We start from the raw sequence: 23,301 nt of genomic DNA on the forward strand, positions 1-23,301 counted from the left end.
TGACATGGATTAGTGGTGGAAAAAAATTAACATTTGAAAAATGGAGAAATTGGTGAAATCCTAATTTTTCTGTTTTTATATTGGAAAATGTGTTTTTCACTATTAATTAATGTAGAATTAATGAGGGTTGACTTGTCTATTGATTGCCACAAATTTACACACACACACACACACACACACACACACACACACACACACATATAAAATTATATATATTTTATACCGATTTTTTCGACACAACATGGTTAAAACCCCTAGTTGTACAAATTGAAGGCTCTGAAAGGGCAAGGGGAACCTAGAAGGACATGGGTAGAGGTTGTAAGAAAAGACTTGATGACTTATGGTCTAGTGGAAGTTGTGGGTCTTAATAGAGTGGGAGGCGGAGCAGGATTCGTGTAGTCAACCTCACTTAATTGGGTAAAGGCTTAGGCTGATGATGTATACATACACACACGTGTGCTTGCTTGTGTGCGTGTTAGTTATTATATACCAATGTTTTGAACAGAGTTCGTAGCTATAGTGCTACATAGTGCAGGTAAATAGCAAAAGTATTGCGTAACATACACTATTCGATTCATAGTGTAGCGTAAGTCGTGTTAAGCTATAGAATCTTAAGTCTGTTGGTCTGCTTTTGTTATGTGAGTTCAACACCTATTTATATATGGTGGTAACTCATCCTCCTCACACGTGGCACTTAAGTACAACTATCTAGACCATCCAAACTTTAGGTCCTATTTTGGATGGAGCATGGCTCAAGAATCACGCCTATAATCGCACATGGTAAGTGATAAAGTACAGTCATGCCAAGAGTACATGGGCAGAGTTACAACCATTGTAAATGGTGTAAAACTGACATCAGAATCTAGCTTTTATGAAACAAAAACTACTCTAAAGAGGGCTTTCAAAATCCCTAACATTCCATCGCGAGACACCTCTGGCCCAGAAAAGTTGGTGATTCAATTCTCTTAGTCGAGACATCCATTAAAGATGAAATTACAAGGGAGTCATCGGACCTATTAGAAGATCCTATGGGCTGTGGCTAAATTTTCATGGGCATTGGAGTCCAATCAAAGGAGAAGTTTGAGATTCCCCCATTTCACATCCCTATGGCTGTGGGGCTCAACTCTTCAAAAAAGAAAAGAAAAGGCCATGGAGCTCAAAGTTTTAGATTTTTTGATTGATTTAAAGCTAAAAAGAAGTATGCTTCTTACTTGGTTAGTGAGTTTTATTTCAGTTTGATTGATTTGCTTTATAAAGGGTATTTTTTTGGCAATTTTTTTTTTCAAATTTCTTTTTCTCCCTTTGGGGAGGTCTGTTCCTATGCAACATTGTAGAATAAGCTTGTTCTACAACTACTTCTATGGGGCCTACTATGGTGTATGGCATGGTATCAAAGTCATCCATCATCATGTGGGCCACCATGATACAGTGGTGTTTTTTAAGTGGATGTGCATTGTTTTCTATGGTGTGGCCCACATGATGATTGGAGATTCAATTTCTTTTTCTAGTGGCTGTCCATTGTTGCTATGTTGTGGCGCGGTATCCAACCTGTATAGTCCAGCAAGGTTGATCCAAGCATCATGTGGGCTACCACGCTACGGGCTACAGTTGAAGGTGAAAAGTTATTGATTTTTATGGTGCGGCCCACTTGGTGATTGGATACCCTGATTTTTGCGGCATCCCATCCTTGCAGCTGCTGTCCCTTGATCCGAAGTTTGGATGGCTATGTGTTTAGTTATCTAGTGATACTTGATTAGTCTTTTTTTTTTTCCCCTTTTCACTAAAGATACAAAAAAGAATTGTTTATATTTGTATGTATTAATTGCCATGTGTTGTTATTTTTCAATAAACTAAAAGTAGATAACTTGTTTCGAACATGCTTTTACTTGAAAACTTAAGCATACTTTTTTCTACGCCCTTGTTTTATTTTTGCTATTTTCTACATTACTAAATACCATATTTTTCCTATTATTTTAATTAAAAAAGTAGAAGTATAGCAGCCTTGCCTTGCATCAGTGGTTGCTGAAAGCAACTCTTCTACGACTCTTAATAAAAAAGCGGAAGTATCGTGTAGCTTACACTACACACTCTACAGGGGTGGACACTATGCTATACTCTACACACTATTTGAAAACACTGTTATATACTAATTGGGCACTTGATGGGTCCCAACTCCTAACTAGTACCTGATTATATGCCCAAGCTGAGCTAGTTTTAAATTGGGTACTCATGGATTTGGGGTATCCACTGCCGGCCGAAGCAGCATAGTGTTAGCGTGTGTAGGGATGTTTGTGCGTACTAGTGGATTTGGATACCTGCTGACAGCTAATGCGACTTTGTATATGTGTGTGTACTTGTGGATTTGGGTACTAGTTGACAGCTGAAGCTGTTTGTGTGGGTGTGGGTGTGGGTACTTGTGGAATTGGGTGTGGGTGTGGGTGTGGCATCTCACCTTTGCGAGGCTGGATTTTACGTTATCCTCAACCTAGTTACCAGTTTATGCATAATTTTACAAATAGATAATTTTATATTGATTGAGTGAATACATAATACCTTTCCATTATTTCCACCACAACATTCCATAGGTGCGGAAACAATGAATGGAGTGGTTGTCAGAACTGTCCTTGAGGCTGGAGTTGGTGGTGAAATTGCTGACGGAGTGGAGGATGAACGCTGCGGATGGATGTAAGTTGCTAAGAAATCATCTTCCGAGGACAAGCCTGAAGGAAGAAAGGACATGTTGGTTTTCCCAACCCTTTTTGTCACTGGCTTCCTGGATGGGTGGCTTCCGATCAACTTTGCAAGAGTTTTCAGAAGAGTAGGAGCAGTTATGTTGCTGGATGGTGAAAGCTTCGGTGGTAGAAAAGCTTCTGGTTCAGAGAACCAGATTTGGGCTAGAAAGGAGGAATAGGGAGGATACTAAGACAAATTGGGGCATGAAATCGTTGGTAGTGGAGTGGAAGAAACAAGGGGAAAGACAAGGTTGATCCTTTAATGGAGATGGGGAGTTCGGCGAGATGGGGGAGAAGATCATGCACTTCCTTTAGAGATGTTGCAGAAGGAGTGGACTCTTTTAGACTACAACAGGTGAATCCACAATTGTTGACTCATCATCAGGAAGACTCAAAAGATGAGTGGATTAAGATGGAGGACCCGGGCGAGGCTAAAGCTGTGAGGGTAAACTCAAAGGCGTTGGAAAAGGTCAGGGAATTGTTGAGATGGTCGGTAATGGCCGAAACAATGCCGAATGCTACTATCCCCCAAGTTAGAACCTGGTTAGAAGATTGTTGTGGATGGTTTAGGGATGATTACTTGATCAGACCATGAGATTGATGGAGGTCTGGATCTTGGTTCGGACGGAAAGAAATCTCGATTTGCTAATGGCAGCGGGAAGTATGCACAGAGACGACCATATCAAGTTGATCCGGAAATGGGAGGATTTCTCTCATTTTGGTAGAGAATCGAAGTGGTTCCTTATTTGGGGAGTTCCTCTAGAACTTTGGTATTGTGATTTTTTTTTTTTTTTTTTTTATTGCAGCAGGATCTTGTTGGGAGATGCCTGGGATATTGACCATGTTACAATGGAAGGCGATGAGTTGGGGGTTGCTAGGGTGTGTGAGGCGAAAGAATGATCTCGAAGATCCGTGTGGAATCACTGTGATGGTTGGGGAAGAGAGTCAGATTCTTAAGGTGTAAAGGGAGGATAAATGGGGGATCCCACTCCAATGGGGTGACGTGTGGAAGAATCGTGAGGCTGTGAGCTCGAAGGACATCAATGGCGATCGAGTTGCAGGGGATGAAGGAGAAAGATCTCCGTTCTCCTAATTATCTCCAGAACTTGAAGAGGATACATGTAAGGAGCCTAGCGACGAAGATGGGGTAGTTGAGGGACGATTACCTCTTAAGGTGACATGTAATACTCGGTGCGAAGGACCATCGAGACCGTGTTATGCTTGCTCGAACTGGTCTTCGAATATAGGTTTGGATCTCGAACCTACATCACTTGGATGCGATGATAGCTCTGTTAAGGTTAGGGACCAGGCTCGGGACATGCGTTGGGAGGAAATGGTGGAAGCAATGTGGAATGGAACCATGCTTTTTAGTGATGAATGTCATGCTAACAAGCGTATAGCTCCCTTGCAGGATTCATTTGATGATCGTTTGAGATTCGTCGCACGTGTTGTTGACGAGTCTCTTTCTTCGGCATGCGTTTCCCATGAGATGGATCACGTGTGTCAATTCGTCACACGTGGCTCTCAAGTCACCGATTCAGCCGTATGTGACAATGCTCCATTGGAAGGGCTACTAAGCCACAACTCGTGGGAAGTGAATCCCCCACTTTTACTCCGAAGAATAGGAAATCTGACAAGTTGAAGCCCCATGATGGAAGATACGGAAATGGAAGACAAGATGCAAGAGATCGATAAAGCTCGATAGGGTAAGTTAACGACATCTGGTGACTAAGGTGTCTCAAACCAGAGGTAGAAGACTGTAATCCTGGTGGATCTTCTGAATGGAAAGCCATAATGGACTGCTGGGAACTAGCTACTTGTTGCGATGAAGATGAGATGAACGTCGATAACCTATCATCGAATGACACAGAGGAAGGGGAAGGAACCTTGGCTTTCTTGAACTCGAATGATGATCTACAAGAGGCCTTAATTATTACTCCGTTATATGTTGAGAAGATAAATGGTGCCTCGATTGATAACGATCATGCTATTGAGCCTCAACATCGCATCAGGGAGCCAGGTACGATATCAACATATCAATTTCAGTGGGCTAAAAATGCTTTGCTACGAGTGGGAGGTATGGTGGGGATGTCGTGCGAAGTCCATGATGGGGATGTTTGTTATTTCTTTCATTTTGTGTGACATAGGGGGTCCCATTCCCAGTAGGACTTTCATTCTTTGAAGCAGAAAAAGTCTCCAAAGGGTTGGAAGGTAGTGCTCATTCTTGAGTGCTCCATCAATTATGAATGATAGGGAAAGCAAGTAGAGGAAAGAGGTCTATATCAGGGCAAGCATGTTCTCAATGATCATTAAGGTGTTCTGTGTCGGTAGCGGTGGCTGTAACGATCACCACTGTTATTGATATAGAGTATTGACATAATGGCTGATACGCCCTTTTATCGATTGAACTTTTTTAGCTCGAAAAATTCTGGAAAAATATCCAAAAAATCTAGAAAAATGTAAATATTTCAAATATGCGTTCATTTTTTTTTAAATTTTGAACTTGTTTATGGTAGTGTAACGGTCCAATCTTTGGTGAGAATGTTGTATCAGGCTGTCTGATGAATTTATTAATCTGACCAATTGGGATTAACTACGAACCTTCTATATTTAATTTTCCAACTATATAATATCAATGATAAATTTATTAAAATGAATTTAATACCGAAACATCTCACATTTACAAATTTGACTATTATCTATAGTATTGGTGTATTATATACCTTGCAACTCGCGTACATTTTATTTCAACATACAGAGTCTAGAGACTTTTGGACTCTTTTATGTAATTTATATACCTAACAATGTGATATCATTAACTCTAAAAAAAATATTTGATATCATTTCCCAATAAATTTAAGAAAAAATTGAAATTAGAGTTGGGTGAATACTGTTACTGATTTGGGGCTGATTTGGCGGACCACTAAATACCACAAATCAGCCTCAAATTCATGTAATTTATTGGCTCTTATCCCATGGATTGGTGGACATGTATTGGACAGTGAAGAATAAAAAATATCAAATGGTCATATTTCTAAAAATATTATCTAGACATTAATGGTTAAAATCGTTCAAACAATAGCATGGCAACAATGATCCCATAATTTAATTGGTTAATTTTGAGTTAATATAGGTCTCTTGTACATTTTTTTTATGGTCCTATATGTGGGGCCCACCTTGATGTATGTATTATATATCCATGCCGTCCATCCATTTTGCCAACTCATTGTAGAACATGGTGCGAAAATGAGGTAGATCCAAATCTCAGGTGGACCATTGGTGGGTAAGGCCTTAAACATGGGGCCCACTTTGATGTATGTGTTGTATATCTATGGCATTGATCTTTTTTTCCAACTAAGGCATGGTCCAAAAAAAAAGCTAGATCCAAATCTTAGGTGGACCACTAGTGGGTGAGGCCTTGAATGGGGGCGCACCTTGTTGTAATTGTTGTGTATCCATGCGGTCCATCTTTTTTGCCAACTCATTTTAAGATATGGTCCAAAAAATGAGATAGATTCAAATCTCAAGTGGACGACACAGTAGGAATTGAATTCCCACCATAAAAAAGTTCTTGGGACCAAAAATGTTTTGGATCAAGCTGCTATCTGTGTTTTCTCTTCAACCAGGCCTACGTGACCTGATCAATAGGTTGGACGGAAATAAACGTTATAGTGGGTTGTAGGAAGTTTTTAGGGTGGGCATTCAATTACTACTGTTTTCCTGTAATATGGCCTGCTTGAGATTTGGATCTGCCTTATTTTCTGGACCATACCCTAAAATGAGCTGGCAAAGTAGATGGACGGCATGGACATACAACACATGCATCAAAGTGGAAGCACCAAAGTGGACTGGAACTTATGGTCCAACCCGCTGGACTTTTTTTTAAGGGACTTGGTTGAAAATATGCCACGTGGTGGAATGGAAGAGAGAGAGAGAGAGAGAGGTTCCCTCGTAAATGATGAAAAGAGGGAGCTAATGGGACTCAGATTGTGTAGTGACATGGCAAAGTTTTGTGGGCCCTACTGTGATGTATGTGTTCCATCCACACTGTCCATTCATTTTGCTCGATCGTTTTATGTCATGATCCAAAAAATGACGCAGATTGAAAGCTCTGGTGGACCGCACCGCAGAAAGTAGTTGGGACAGTGATGCCCCCTGATGAAACCTTCCTAGGACCCACCATGATGTTTATTTGCCATCCAACCTGTTCACAAGGTCACAAAGACCTAGATGATGGGAAAACACAAATATCAGCTTACAAACCGGGAAGGGGAATTCGATAGAATCCTAGAAGAAATACATGAGATGGACGTTATTGAGGAAGACGGCGGATTATCCACAACAGAAAGAGAAAAAATTGCAGCTTTGTGTCTAAGTTATGAAAAATGAGCAAAAGAAAAGGAAATCAAGTTGCGTCAAAGATCTAGAGCGGTTTGGCTCAAACAAGGGGACAAAAGCACTCGGTTTTTTCATAGCATGGCTAGCGCCCATGCTTGAGTAAATAGAATCTCCAACCTGGTTGTAGACGGGAAAAGAACGACAGATAAGAGCAAAATCTGTAATGTTATATTTCAATTTTACAACAATATGCTCTTAGGGGATCAATGGGAAAGACCTCGCTTGGATAATCTTCAGTTCCAATCTCCATCAAATGATGAGGCCTTGTTGCTTGAAGCGCAGATTGTGGAAGAATTTAAAGCCGAGTGGATTCAATATGCGGGGACAAGACGCCGGGCCCTAACTGTTTTCCAATGCTCTTCTTTCAGACATTCTTGCCTCTTTTAAAAAATGATGTCATGGATTTTACTTACGAATTTTATGAGCGTGGCCGACTATCTGTTGAGCTCGAGGCGACTTTTGTTGCCCTCATTCCCAAAATTGATTAGGCAAAACATCTTAAAGATTTCAAACCTATAAACTTAATAGGTGGGCCTTATAAGATCTTAGCCTAAGTTTGGCATTGATATTTACAAATTTGCTTGCAAAGGTAATTTTTGAGAATCAGGGGGCCTTTGTTGTGGGGAGACAAATTTTAGATAGCACTCTTATTGCCCATGAGTGCATTGATTCTAGATACAGGGATGGAAAAATCGTCATTGTGTGCAAGTTGAATATTGAAAGGTGTAGGATCATGTTGATCGGAGGTTTTTAGACTATATGCTAAATGGGTTGGGCTACGGTAAAAAATGGAGAAGATGGATGCGGGCTTGTGTGTACTCTGCTTCATTTTCGATATTGATCAACGGATCTCCTGAAGGCTACTTTGAGGCATCTAGAAGGCAGGGGGATTCTTTATCTTCGTATCTATTTGTTGTCGTTGGGGAAGCTTTTAGTAAGATGCTTAGTAAGGGTGAGGAGAACAACCTGATTAGTGGGTTTAAGGTGGCTAATAGCCCCGTTTCTCTCTCTTCTTCAATATGCTGATGACACTTTACTCTTTTGTGACACAGATTTATCCTCGGTTGACAACCTTGGATAAATTGGAAATGTTACAAATTCATATCAACGGTCAAGACCTTTTGCTAGAATCTTTGGGTATAAAAGGAGACTTCCCAACGACATATTTAGGCCTCCCATTGTGTATTGGTAAACCTCCTAAACATTTGTGGGCCAAGGTTTTTGAAAGAATTCAGAGGAAGTTAGCGACACGGAGGACTCGCTATCTCTCTTAGGTGGTCGTTTGACCCTAATCAAGACAATCTTTGCTAATATGCCGATCTACTTCCTATTGCTATCTAAGTACCCGAAATCGGTTTTGCAGAGGTTAGAAAAGATGGACTTTTTCTGGAGAGGCTCCATGGAGGGGTGAAAGTTTCTTCTTAGATGAGGGGAGCAGGTATCAAAACTCTAGAGCACATGAATCTTGCTCTTCTTGGCAAATGGATTTGGAGGTTTGGATCTGAGCAGGGGAAATTGTGGAGGCAATTGATAACAAGCAAGGACGGTTCATAACGTGGAGGGTGGTTTGTTCGAAGATCTTCTTTATATAGATCCTCATCCATTTGGAAAGCTATTGTGGCAACTGAGCTTTTTATGCATAAGGGTGTTGCCTTCTCCTTGGGTAATGGTTGTCAGATCAGATTTGGTGTGGGGATAGAGCTCTTTAAGACCTTTTCCCTAGACTTGCTCATATTGCATCCGATCGGTTCGTTTTGGTTGCAGAGGGCCTTTCTGTGAGTGGTGGATCCATTGTTTGGAGTCCTTGTCATAGGAGTTTGACGGATGCTGAAATTGATGATTTCATGGGTTTGTTAGAGTGTTTAAAAAATCTTACGCCTTCTAGTCAGGATTCGGCTTCGATGGTTTGGACGACTCATTGATTAAGTTTTCGGTGAAATTGCTATTCAATTCGTTATCGAGCCCAATCTTTCTCGCGGCCCGTCGCATCCCTTCCACCATTGGTTTTGTGGTGCCCCTCCCTGTGTTGCAGTGTTTGTTTGTTTGGTGGCTAGGAGGGTCCTCACCAGTGACAACCTTCAACGAAGATCCCTTAATTTGTTGAACACTTGTTTGATGTGCATGCAAATGGGAATCGATCGATCACCTCTTTATTCATTTGCTTGTTTGTTGCGAAGATCTGGGACTGGTGTTGTTATGTGCAACCTCATATGCGAATATGCGATCACATATGCGCACATTGCTGGAGAAATCGCATGTGGCAGTGGCATATGGGATTGTTGCACATGTGATTGCATATGCCACATGTGCAACAATATGCGATCGCAAATGAGATGTATGCGATCGCATACAGCATATGTGATTGCATATTGGCCAACGGTTAGAAATCTGACCGTTGGCACTTTTTTTTTTTTTTTTGAAAAAAAACACCTTTTGCTTATAAAAAGGCTTCCAAAGCTCCTCAATTTGCAATATTCTCACCCCAAACTCTCTTACTCTCTTATCCTCTTACATTTCTTAATTCCAAGTGGTCCTAAGTGTTAATTGTTAACTATATTGTTGAATGTTGATGACATGATGTTTTAATTCATTGTTTAATTGATTTTATTTCACTCAAATGTAATTTAACGTAGGAAAGTTCCCCCTACTTAAAATATATATATATATATATATATATATATATATATATTTTTTTTTACATTTTTTTCTTATTTTCTACCTTATTTTCTGATTTTTTTTTTTTAAAATTTTCAAAAATAAAATAAAATATGTGACTACATATGCAATTGTGTGATCGCATTTGCGCACGGGCATATGCGATTTGACAACATTGTCTGGGAGTACTTTTTGGCTCTTCTTGACACTGTGGGTTATGCTGAAATTTGTGGAGGAGCTCCTTTGGGCTTGGCATGGGGGAGGAAATGGGAATTTTGGAAGAGTGAGATGGAAACACTATATTATGGCCATCCGGCTTCTCTTAGGAGCAAGTAATGCCTGCTGCTTTCGAAATGAATCCTTGTCGGTTGGAGAGGCCATTTATAGAATCAAAGGCCTTGTTTTGGGATGGGCTGCCTATGTAACTCCTGCTTAGGCTGCTCTCGTGTTCTTTCCTTGTGTTCTTTTGTATTCTTTCCTCACCTTTTGGCAGGGTTTTCAATAAAAGTTGCTGTTACCTCTAAAAAAAATACTTAATACATGAACGGGATCAGATCACATGGTCTTTAGCTTGCTGCTGTCATGATTAGCATTTCCAGCATTTTCTTATGCAGAGTGAGGATTGTGCTTGTTGTTCCAATTATCAGAGGTTCACTAGGGCTACCGTATATGCAGTTCCCAATCTACCATTGTGGAGAGCAAAAAACAAGCTATCATTGTTCCTTCAGGCACTGAATCTAAGTAGCAGTTAGCAAATTCGTGCTTCCATGATTTTATGAAACGTCTTGGAATTAACTGTGGTTTTGTTTGGCTGCTTTGGGTAATAATAACACTTTGTTCATTTGAAAGGTAAATATCTTGATATTCCACCGAGATGGATTGGGTATGGATAACAACTCCCTAAACCTTAGTATGCATTGGTTTTTGATAAATGCTCGAAACTCCTTAAAACAATGGGGATGGTTCATCATGCACTTGTTGTATTGCTCTTACATTTAAATCAACCAACCAAAAAAAATAAAAATGAAGATAGCAGGCCCTGGAATATTGAAATCTTCGCTGCATTGCCTGCCTTAGCATATAGGTTCAACTAACTCATAGTTATGAACATGAGGTCAATTATGTCAATAATTGTTAACCCATCTTTGGTGGTGACATACTGATTCAACTGTATCCTCTTATTCTTTTGAAATCATATTTTGCTTGAATGTCTTGATGAGTCTCAGAACTTCCTAGCATGAAGCATTTGGTCTAATAACTTGATGAAATTTACAAGGCCTGTCTATGCAGGTTCTATCCGCAAATGAAGATGGACCATATAATTGTGTCCCTGAAAGCCCAGGTATTTTGATAGTTGGTTGTTTAATGCTGCAGCTTCTAATCTTTTATGCTTTGGTTTGAAGGTGAACCTTGAAAGGTTTTCTTGGGAAATAGCTCTTTCTGTATCCTTTTGTCCCATTCTTCAAGATCGGGAGCCGGCAGCATGACCATTGCTCGTTCTGCTTTGCCCTTTTTTTTTTTGCCCTGTTTCTCAAGGGTGCATTACATTTACCATATTTGGTGCAGTTGTTCTTTTCTTTTTCTTTGTTTCTTCGTTTCTTCTTTAATTCTTTCTTTCTTCCTCTTTTGAATATAGATGTTCTTGTTCTCTGTAAAAAAAAATATAGATGTTCTTGTAGTATTCCTAGGGTGTTGTTTGATTTTAAAGAATAGAAAGTATTAACTAACATTGCCTTGTTTTGTAGCCTGGGTATGATATTTTGGTGGCTGATTTTCATATATCTAAGAGCATGCCGCCAACCAGACAAGAGAGAATAGTAAGCATCTATGGCCAAAATGGTTCTCCAAAGCTATCTTTTGTGATGGATCGGTGGAATTCCTTGGTTTGACATCCATCTATGATAATTAATATTTTTAGAGATTTGTAATAAAATAAGTTGAGAACAATACCTGTTTATTTGATTGCTATCTGTGACCCTGCAATATTGAGGATGCTGTATATTCACATGCTGTTCACATAGCATTGCCTAACTCATGGCCACTGTTTGTCACCACCTTGTGCTCCACATGCTTTGCCATTGTTGTTTTATCCATTTCTAGTCTCCTGTCCTTATTTAGTGACCATGTGGTTTCAGGCATTGTCTAGAGCTGCACTACTTGTATAGGGTTGGACAACTTGCTATGAAAACTTGTCCCCATGTTTTGGCTACTGGAGAAAACTTGTTGCCCATTTAAAAAACCTTTGATTGATTACCCTTGTTATGGTCAGTGTTCCCATTATCAGTGAAAAATTGTAATATTGCCAATAATTTCGGTGTCGCTGATTCGTATCTCTCAGTGGAATCGACAATTTCTCGTTGAAAATACCGCCAAAATCGATAAAATTGAGTTATCGTCAAGATGTCTCCAACCTACCTCATTTGGACCATTTTCTCTATCCCCACTTGATATTTTCTATAAAGTACAAATACCATAGGAATATCATCCAATATCGCTGAAATGCACAGTCCACGTGTGTAAATAGGTGGAAATTCGAAGAAAAAAAGAAGAACAAAGAGGTATTTGGGGGAGGGGGCTTGCATCGCAAGTTAGGATTCCAAATTCCGAAAACCCTCTTTCCAAACCCAAACCCCTCTTTCGATTGCTTTTAACATAACTTCTAAGCTTTTCTAAATTGTGAATTCTACACCATTCATAAGAATGGTTCCCCACCATTTACATGGAAAAATCTAACAGTTAAACGTTTTTGTTATTTTTATAATGTGAATTTGACACTATTTAAATCAGTGTTTTAAATAGCTGTAGCTTGTTGCGTAGCGTTCAACCCTCTGTAGCATGTAGCATAAATAGTGTAGTGTATATTGTAAGCTACGCGATACTTCTATTTTTTTAATTTATAAATAGGAATATATGATAAATCGCAAGAAAAAAAAAACAAAAAATATAAAAATGCCTAGAAGATAATTCATTTTTTCAAGTATAAGCATGCTCAAATAAATTATTAATATCAAAAGCATATATATATATATATATATATATATATATATATATATATATATATATATATATAAACCAAATCAAATGATTATCACATCAACAACTTTCTAAGCGAACGACTTTAATTAATGTCTAATTAAAACCACGAGTCACAATTCATAGGTATGAAAAAGAAATAAAAATCCCACAAGTTAAAGAGTATTAAGTACAATATAGATGTCATCAATACAAAGAGGGACTCTCAAAAACCCTCTTTCAAAATACTTTTTCTTTGAGGTTTATTTTAAATGTTTTTTATTGTGTGAGTTTCACACCAACTTTAGCAAAGGATCACCACAATTTTAAGTGAAAGTAAACAGAGAAAGGTTTGATTTTAACTTCACATTTTAAGCTTTTGGTTAAGATGATTTTACACCAAACAAACAAAACTATATAAAAAAAAAAACTGTGGCTTAAGCTACAAATGCTACACATTGTAGTTGTAGCGTACGCTACGACCCTTGTAGCGTACACTACAAGGGACTTACGCTATTTAGCTACGCTATGTAGCGCTATGGCTATGCTACGCTACACTACGAGTGCTATTTGAAACACTGATTTAAATAGAATGGGTCACCACGGTTTTACAAAAAAAAAAAAAAAAACTTATAGTTTAAAGAAAACTTAAGAAAAGGATGCACTATAGATGGGATGGGATGGTTGGATGGATGGATGGGATGGGATGGATTTTTGGATGGATGGAAGGCTGGTTGGATGGATGGTTGGGTGGATGAATGGGATGTATGGATGGATGATTGGATGGGATGGTTTGATCGTTGGATGGATGTTTAGGTGGGTAGATGGGATGGATGGATGGATAAATGGGATGGATGGTTGGGTAGATAGATGGGATGAATGTTTTGATGATTAGATGGGATGGATGGATGGATAGATGGGATGGATAGATCGGGTGGATATTTAGATGACTGGATGGGATGGATTGATGGATGAGATCGTTGGATGGATATATGGGATGGATTGATGGATGTTTAGATGATTGGATGGGATGGATTGATGGTTGGATGGTTAAATGGTTGGATTGATGGATGTTTAGTTGATTGGATGGGATGGTTGGATGGGTGTTTGGATGATTGGATTGATGGATGGGATGGTTGGTTGGATGGATGGGATGGATGGGGTAGTTGGATGGTTGGATGGATAGATAGGATAGATGGGATGGATGGATGTATTTATTTGGATGAATGGATGGGATGGGATAAATGGTTGGATGTGATGGATGGATGGAGTGAGAACTGGGTTGGACTAAGAATAGATTGGTTGAGACAGAAGTAACAGAGTGAGAACCGGGTTGGACTAAGTATAGATTGGTTGAGACAGAAGTGATAGCTCGCTCTCCTGAAAGGAGAGGAAGTGATGGCTATGGTTGTCTATAGGAAGTTGTGTGTCAACTAGCACTCAGGATGGTTGGATGGGATGGATGGATGGATGGGATGGTTGGATGGTTGTTTGGATGGATGGATGGATGGTTGGCTGGTTGCATTTGGTTACTATTGGAGTGATATCTTACAACAGTACATGCTTTTAGACCCCCATTAAATGGAAATTTATTTTGTATGATTTCTTTTTGCAATTTTTTGAATCCTAAATATGCAAATATGTGTATTTTAGCATCGCCTGAAGTTTCATTGAAAAACTTCATAGTTTTCTCCATGTTTCCCCAATGTTTCACCGCATTTCTGGTTATTGGCGATATCATCAGCGGTAATAATAATGTTTCCGTATCCCTAGCCAACGAAACTTGTAGCGATACTGGTACTTTGAACACTAGTTATGGTATACATCGGACCATTTGGTTGTAGTAGTACACATGCTGTATATGCTATTGTGCCACAAGTACCACCGTTCATCTTGAAGCTTTGTAAATATGCCAAATAACCTTAAGTTCCCTTCATGGGGCAAATGTGCAACGCTACTGTATGTCGTCAAGTGCTTTGCACATGCCACTGTACATCTTTAAGCACACTACCATGTGCCTCATGGACCACCACACGTTTTCAAGTGCCAAGTTGTCAATTTGCACATGTGCCAAATGTTCCAATGTGCTTGACAGCTCATTCTAGGTCAGCATGACTGGATAGCTTGTCCAGGGCTGAACTTTGCTTGCAACAAAATGGCCCTTAGTTGAGACCTTGGTTGTTGTGCTCTTGGCCTGCTTCTTTTTGCAGGGACTTGAACTTGTCTGGTCGGGAGTAGTTCCACACCTATCTTCTAACAGATAGTGATGAGGACATCCGAGCACCATACTAGAGGAGGGTTGAGTCAGTCTCCTTATGGCTAGACGACCATTACATGGGGCCCACTGGGCCCAATTCCCATTCCTAGCCACGTTGAAAATCCCATGTGCATGTTCATGTATTTTTGAAGACCTCACATTGGGAAGATGCACGTGGGCTGCACATAGGAGCTTGATGGACACATCGGACTGTTGGATTGGGCCGACACGATGATCGGACCGTTGGATCATCATCGGACATCTTGGTTGTGGACCCCCATGGGCCACAAAATAGTTTAGTTGCTTAGATTGTTTACATGCTTTGTTATTTTGGTATACCTTATATTTGTGTTGAGATTAGGGAGTTAGGAACAACTTTTAATTTATTAAGTATCTTTATGTTGAGAATCTTATCTGAGAGCGCCTTTTTGTAAAAGGTCTTTTTTGAGATTATAAAAGAGAATGATTGGTGTGTGAAGCCCTAATGCCATTATTTTTTTTAAAAAAAGTTCTGTGTTTTTATCTTCTTCATGTGATTTTAAGAATACTCCATGTGATTTGGAGCTTGGATGTGGTGTGATTCCATTCCTCATTCAACAGAGGTGCGAGGCTTCCATCTATCATCTTCCTTCGTTCTTCCTTTCTATCCAAAAGATGTATTTCCCAAAAAAAACTTCATCTCTCTTCTTCCATTCCTATCTTAGACCATCAAATCATCTTTTTCTTCAACTTTAACCCCAACCGAAATCTATCATTGAATACCCAAAAAACCCTAGCCAACGACCCACACGTGCAAGCCTCTAGACTGACCATATGGACAATCGCTCAATCCTTTGATTTCTCTATGCTTCCCCCATCAAAACCCCTTGATTCCCCATCCATAACCCTAACCTAAACCCTAGATCCCTAGTTTCCTATTTTTTTCAATTTCTAAAAACCCTAATTCCAAAATCCCTAATTCCCATGAACCCTAATTTTTCAAATTTCAGATTTTCCCCTTCCTAACCCTAATCATAAAACCTACAAATCTGTGCCTTGTGTGGAACGTGCCTATGCTAAATTGGAAGTTCTATCCTTCCATCGGGCCTAGTTTTAATTGATTTATGTGATTTCTTAGTATGCGGGCATATGATTTAGGTTAAATTAGATTTTATTTCCAATGTTTTACTCTTAATTACTTAGTGGGTTAGCATATTTTGTTAATTGCATTACTTTATGGACTCCATAATCTCCACGTCGCATGCTAACATTAAATCATGTGTCCTGCATCAGATAGTCTCATGTCCTTTCAATGGCTTGCACTAGATATATTCCGCTTAATATGAAACTTCTCTTTCACATGCTGTATGCATGCATGTCCAGGATTTTCTTTACTCAAACAATGTGTTACTTGTTTCACTAGTTCGGATTATCATGCACCACTTAAGGAAAAGTAAAAATTCATGCGCCTCTTTAATTTTGTAATGGACACTTGACAGATGTCATATATTACAGTCAAATTTCCTTTCAATCTGAGGTCTTTGAGGTGGTGCTTTTTTTTTTTTTTGGTCGAGCGCCCATTAAGTGTTTTTCACACATTTAAGCAACTTCCCATGTCATTGTGTAATATGGCATTGTCAGTGGTAACAGGAAGATATAGATTCATCATCATCATTTTTTTTATTCTTCTAAATTTTGTTGGCTCACTCTTTAAAACTGGTTATACTAAGAACAACATTGAATCTGGAAGCTGTTAAGAGGTCTAATGTTTTCCCCTCCCTGCAGCGTTTGTTTGTGGTTCAAACAGACAATATGGAGACATCCTCTTGCATTACAAGTCCACCACAAGTGAAGTATGATCTTTTCCTGCCCTCCAGTTCCATTGAGTAAATGTATTCTGATTATCTTGTTGGTTTTTCAGTTTCTTGTTAAATGGAAAAGGTGTAGAGAGAAGGACTAATGTTTCAATGGTTTGTGTGCTTCCTTTTGAAGTTTGGATGAAATATGTTTCTTCTTGAGCTTGTTTGGCATAGGATGTATTTGAGGTGATAGTTACTGTTTGATTTGTTTCTACATATGTGCATTACTGATCAGGACAGTGGACCACAATTTCCAACAGATGTAACTACAATGCTTAGATATGGAACGAATCTTATACAGGCTATTGGGTATTTTAATGGTATTTCTGAACATAAACTGTGTATCAATTATAGCTCAGCTTCCTACAGTGCATATGCTCCATGCCAAATCAGTTTGTAATTTGCAGCTTATTCACTAACAGGTAACTATATTATAGCAATAGTATATATGAGCTCAGTACCATCCCCTGATCCTATGGTACTTCAAGATTATATCCAACCTGCTGCGGCGGATCTTGCATCAGGTAACTAAGAGAATCCAGGTTCATTGTTTTGATGACATGTTCACCCATGAAATCCAACAGGTTGATTCAAAATTTTCATGAGAAACTTGCACTACCACATGTTGTGGATTTTCATGCTAAATTATGCTATCTTCTCTCATTGCTTTTGCCTGAATGTGGTTCCTGATATAATCAGGTAGATGTCATACAGTAATATGTCCACTAAGGATGTGTTAAGAATATTGCATATGGCTTATCATACTTTGGCTGCAAGGGGCATTGCCATTTACCTTTAAAAAAAAGGGCTTTCCATTAACTTCTCAGACTCCAATATACACATAATATGGATATTTATGTGTACTGTTTGGGAGGATATTTCTAGGCTTGAAATCCAGACTTTCTAGAAACTAATTCTTTCTTCTTCCTGCCTCTAGAAACAAAGCCTGTCTTATTGATAGTGTCCTTCTGGATAGTCAAAAGAGTGTTGAAGTGTACTTACACTTCATGAGAAAATGCAATTTTAAAACTGAAATTCCATGGAGCTTGCAAGAGAAGGAATGCATTTAGTTACCATATTTAGATATACTCAGTGTGAGAATGATATCACGGCTTGTTGACTTACTGAGGACAGGCCTTAGATACAAATGATTGCAAAGCAAGCTTAGTAAAGTCAACCTCAAATAGCTTGGACAACACTGAGATAGTGATCATGATCGAGAAACCTTCATCTCTTCACTTTCTGTTACTGTTGCATAGTCCAATGAATAGGGATTCTTAGTTTGATGTCCCAATGTGATTTCAATTATTTCCCTTATCTGTACACAATTGTTACAGAGTCTTGTTCTGGATGTAAAATATACACTGCTAACACATTATATTCATTTGACTCTGGATAGTAGATGCTGAGATAATTGAGGGGCCATCAAGAATATCGGTTAATTGTCCTATAAGGTATGCCATAGCATCCAGGATAAATCTCTGGCATTGTAGTCTTTCTAAATGATTTCATATGGACTTGGTCTCTACTGTGCGGCTGCATCATCATCATCATCTACTGTGCTATTTATGTGGATTTACAAATTTGTTTTCTGCTTAACCCACTCCAGCTTCCTTTAATGCATGGTCTCCTAAATAGATGCACATTTGATGGGTACAAAAATGCCTTTTGTTTTTCAGGATGAGTTGACTCTGCTAGGCTTGTATTTGATGTGCAATGGCAAAGATCATTAAAAAAATGCAATGACGAAGTATCATGCTGAGGCTACCATATAATTGATTTACTAGGATAGTTTACTTTTTATTTGATGAATTATGTTTATTTCAATCCTGGTTATGAATATTCTGCTGACCTTCTGGAGTTAGTTCGGTAGCTCACAAGCTTGGAAAGGCAGAAGTTGACCAGTCATAGGCTCCTTACATCAACTGTAGGATATATGAAATTTGCATAACTGTGCTGCTATGAGTCGCAAGAAGTCGGAGTATGGAGTTGTTTGATAGCTTAGACACTTAGTAGGAAAAAGCATAAGCCAGGATCAATCATAGACTCCTTAATTTATTGTAGATCTAGTTGAAATTTGTATACGAGTATATTCCTGGGGTTTCATGTGCTGCCTCCCAATCATCTAGACCTTTATGTGGAAACATGTATGGTGATAGGGACTGTTGAATTGGTAGGGAGGCTCATATGGGCCATACCCCAAAAATCATGGTGAGCAGACCACTGTCTGTGCAACCAGTTGCCTGAAAATGGAAGGTTTAAGTTCTGCAAAAATGAGCAATGGTCCATATTGAGTGAGAGAATTCACATCATAATGTGCACTCAAGATCATCTAATCGCAGCTACTTTTTGGTCTGGCCTCTAAGATTGGCATATATGCTCCACACGTACATACAATGGAGGTGTCATTACAGGAACTTAAATGAGTCCCTTGTGTAGTAGTGGTGTTCCCTTTTGCATTATACACAGTTGAGATGTTTACATTTTGAGTTACATTTGGTTTGGGAGACTTTCAAAAAGAGGCAATTGCTTCCTTGAGGGGCCATATGAATTTTCCCACAAAGTAAAGATGTATGCTTTGAGAGCCTTGCCAAGCAAATCATATGGGGCCCACCCACTAGGGGTCACATGAAGTGGCCCCACGGTGGCCCACATCTGACAGATACCACACGTACCCTTAGGCTGGGGATCATATGGTTCCTCCCTATGTTTCTATGGGCAATGGTTTTAATCGGAGCTTGTGAATACAGTTGGTTTCTATTTTTGTTCACAGCTAGTTTCCTTTTTTCAGTTTTATGTTGTGTTTGGCTTATGGTCATTTCAGGAAGGGATGAAAATAATTTTGTGATGTTGGATCCTCTACACTATCTAGAATTCCTAAAATTGCGAATATGGTGCCTGTTTGGTTTATATTGGGAAGAAAAAGCTCTTCAGTATCCACATGAATGTTGTTTCATTATTTTTGGAAAATCTACTAGAAATCCCCCCCCCAAAAAAAAAATGCGAATAATTCTCATGGTCTGAGCCAAATGCAGCTTTAGTCAATTTCCTATATTTAGAATTATGAGTTAAGGAATAGTTATGTTGCAAGGGAACACGGTATGTGTTTTTTATTTTTTAATGTTTTGTTCCCGTTATTGATCAATAGATTTGTTTCTTTAGTGTTTGATGTGAAACCATGGAAGTTGAGAAATTTCTCTAGCATCACGGCCATGGTTGTGTCATGCATATAACATTTGACAGTTGATAACAGTTCTAGTGGCAAGGATGAACATGATTCCATGGTGAATTCTCATTGAGTTTCACAATGTTCCCTATATAGTTTTACCTGGAGCAGATTTTCTGTGACCACTAACCCTCATTAATAATAAACTAATAATTGAGCTTTTATTGGGGCTGGTAAGTTATCAGGGTGTGAATACAATTCCTTTGTTCTTTGAGCTCTTTTTTCTTGCCTAGGATTTACCATCTGTTGCATTCATACCCTACCTTAAGACATTTGGTTTGTATCTGCACTTATGAGCTAACTACTGTATGTATCTTGTCCATTATTATCAGCTATAAACGTATCAATACTCCTGTTAAAGGACACCTCTGTAGACACCATCAGGTGAGTGTTTCATGCTATATCAATGTAATTTCAGGATTATAAATTGCATTCTTCTTCTCAACTTCTTTATTTATGCAGTGTTTTGATTATGATAACTACATGGAGATTAACTCAAGAAAGCCATCGTGGCGCTGCCCTCACTGTAACCAGCCTGTTAGCTGCACCGACTTGCGTATTGATCGAAATATGGTTAAGGCAAGTACTTTTAGTTGAGCTTTGATCACATAACACCCTCCTTTGTGAATAAGCCATACTTTCTTGGTCAGGTATTGAGAGAGGTAGGAGCAGATGTCGCCGATGTGCTTATCTCAGCAGATGGGTCTTGGGAGGTTGTTGCTGAATATGATGGCCACCCTGATCAACTGCCTGACAGGTCACTTACGGGCCAGCAAGATGGATTAGAGCACTGTGAACCTAAGAGGTTTCAAAATATTGTAGCTAATGTTGTGGATCTGACCATGGAAGAAACAGATGGCATCAATGTCGTGAGAAGTTCTACGGCAACAGAAGCTTTGATGGGCTATGGAAACGAGAGTTTCACAAATTCCTGTGACACTGAAGATAGAAAACCTTTTCAAGATGCTCTTGAAGGTTTGCCTGTTACCGAAAATCTTTCTGAGTCAGCAGTTGTCAACAGTACCTTAGAGACGGTTCAAGAAGCTTCTTTTCAAACAGTACATGATTTCTGGTCGAGGATTTTATCATCAGTTTCTGCATCTAATGGATCAGTAGTCTCCACTACCGGGATGGATGAGTACTTATCCATGGAATCTATGCTGGCACCTGTTCTAACAGATGCTGTTTCCCCTGCACTTAATCGCGTGCCCATGGATGGCTGCAGCCTTACTCAATCAGCAACCGTTTCCCAGAATGTGCCACAAGTTGGGCAAATTGTAGCCACTGAAAACTTGCAGTTACAACAGCCACGATTTGGAAATTCAATTGTCATCGGTGAAACTGAGAGGCCATCGATATCAAGACATGTCAGTAGAGTTCCTGTTGCAATTCAGGCCCTTCCAGCCCAGACACAAGTACCCAATTTACATCATTTGAGGGCACGTGCAAATGTACTGAGTGCAAATCCTATGATTGCCAATGGCAACCCTCCTAATGTTCCTCAATCATCCCCGTCCGTGGCAGCCAATCAAGATGGTTTCAATGTGGTAAGTGGTGGCATGGAAAATCTGCGTGTCTTTGGCTTCTGACATTGCTTCATCTTCTTTACATGCTAAATTACTTTATGGTTTTTCCTGAATGCAAATCCATGTCATATAATTTCTCCCAGTAAACTAGTTTTAAAGATAAAGTTGCTCTTGCAATCCACCATCAACATATTTCTGAAATTTTATTCATGATTCACCAACATATTATTTTCAGCCAGTGTTATAAATAGGAATTAGCATCCATACCAGTTTAGTATGTAGCTCATAGCACCTCACAAGAATATGTGAATAGTAAAATCATATCAAAATTAAGTGTTATCATGTTCAAAATTATTCTCGATATTGAATATGGCATTAACTGGTTCTGTATATTATTGTGGGACCAATCAACGAAGGTGTTGGACCAACAATATTAAATGTTACCCCGATAGAAAAGTTGAGTAAATTTTTAAGTGTTGGGTATCCATTCTCTCAAAATAAGAAGAAAGACTTCACGGTGTTTGCATAGTTGAAGTGTTACATTCAAGGTTTAAAGTATCGTCCAAAACTGGTAAATGCTTTACGTATGAGCGCACCATTTATCGCACTTTTGGGATGCGGAAACATATTGGTATTGCATGGGAAATATCACTAGATTGGTAAATTTGTGATAGTCTGAGGGAAACATGGGTAAAATAATGGAATTTATGAAACTTCAGGAGATGTAATGAATTCACACTTAAACATTACAAAAACAACTATGCATAATAGGTTTCCATTGTATAGAGTCCCAGACTATGCATTGTCATTTGAAAGTAATGTAATTATATCCAAAATGAGTTCATATCATTCAAATCTCATACAATACTACTATACTAGTAATAAAACACAGACGATGCATCCAAAAACCGAAAAACAGTACATTGTTTATGTATATTGTTTTTGAAAAATAGAAGGGTGTGGCCAATATGTAGGTCAGCCTACACACTTCAACATAAATTTCCACACTATTTGCATTTTAAAATGGTGAAAATGGAAGAATTTCAGATTTCCCTAATTTCCTCGTTTTGCACTTCAATTCGAAAAACCTTGCCTCAATCCATGCCAATGTGTGAAAATCATGTATAGATATCGATTTGCAACCTTCTTTTTTTTTTCCTCAGGCCTGTTTTCCGCTAAAATTGCGTTTTGATGCGAAATAACTTGTGGAGTTGTCAAAACACATTGACACTTGCTCCCCACCCCCATAAAGAGTGTGAAAGAAGAAGAACTAAGATTCTTTTTTTTTTTTTAACAATTTTTTTTTTCTGATTTATCTTGATTTTGGCAAGATTTTGGTACCTGTGATTGTCATCGATACATGCGAAGCCATTGACGTTATGTCAAGGTATTCCAAAACAGTTACCTAATGGTTTTTATGTAACAGTAATTGCGGCAACTGTTATGCATTATGGGGCTGTAGTGGCTGTTACGGAAAAAATGGCCCATGACGGGGCTGAAACATGTTTTTTTTCAAAAGAAATAATGGCTGTTATGGCTTCTATTGTAATTATAATGGCTCTGACCATTATGGTCACCATTACTGTTATGGAATACCTTGGTCCTTGTGTGAAATGTTGTGATGTCGATAATATCACGATATATTGCAAGATACATG

At 38.9% G+C, this 23,301-nt stretch overlaps 1 protein-coding gene across 5 annotated transcripts in view; it reads left to right on the forward strand.

Annotated features, from left to right (window-relative positions):
* LOC131241343 (E4 SUMO-protein ligase PIAL1-like) overlaps positions 1–23,301 on the forward strand; it is a 45,892-nt gene that overhangs the window by 20,591 nt on the left and 2,000 nt on the right. For all 5 annotated transcript variants that reach the window (XM_058240152.1, XM_058240154.1, XM_058240155.1 and 2 more), the window contains 10 exons: positions 11,076–11,127; positions 11,531–11,602; positions 16,819–16,886; positions 16,955–17,003; positions 17,128–17,212; positions 17,315–17,416; positions 18,292–18,346; positions 20,451–20,502; positions 20,581–20,697; positions 20,769–21,665. In XM_058240152.1, coding sequence (XP_058096135.1) covers positions 11,076–11,127; positions 11,531–11,602; positions 16,819–16,886; positions 16,955–17,003; positions 17,128–17,212; positions 17,315–17,416; positions 18,292–18,346; positions 20,451–20,502; positions 20,581–20,697; positions 20,769–21,665 — 1,549 coding nt within the window. The remainder of the gene's footprint in view (positions 1–11,075; positions 11,128–11,530; positions 11,603–16,818; positions 16,887–16,954; positions 17,004–17,127; positions 17,213–17,314; positions 17,417–18,291; positions 18,347–20,450; positions 20,503–20,580; positions 20,698–20,768; positions 21,666–23,301) is intronic.

The sequence above is a fragment of the Magnolia sinica genome, chromosome 3 (assembly GCF_029962835.1).
Source record: "Magnolia sinica isolate HGM2019 chromosome 3, MsV1, whole genome shotgun sequence".
NCBI lineage: Eukaryota > Viridiplantae > Streptophyta > Magnoliopsida > Magnoliales > Magnoliaceae > Magnolia > Magnolia sinica.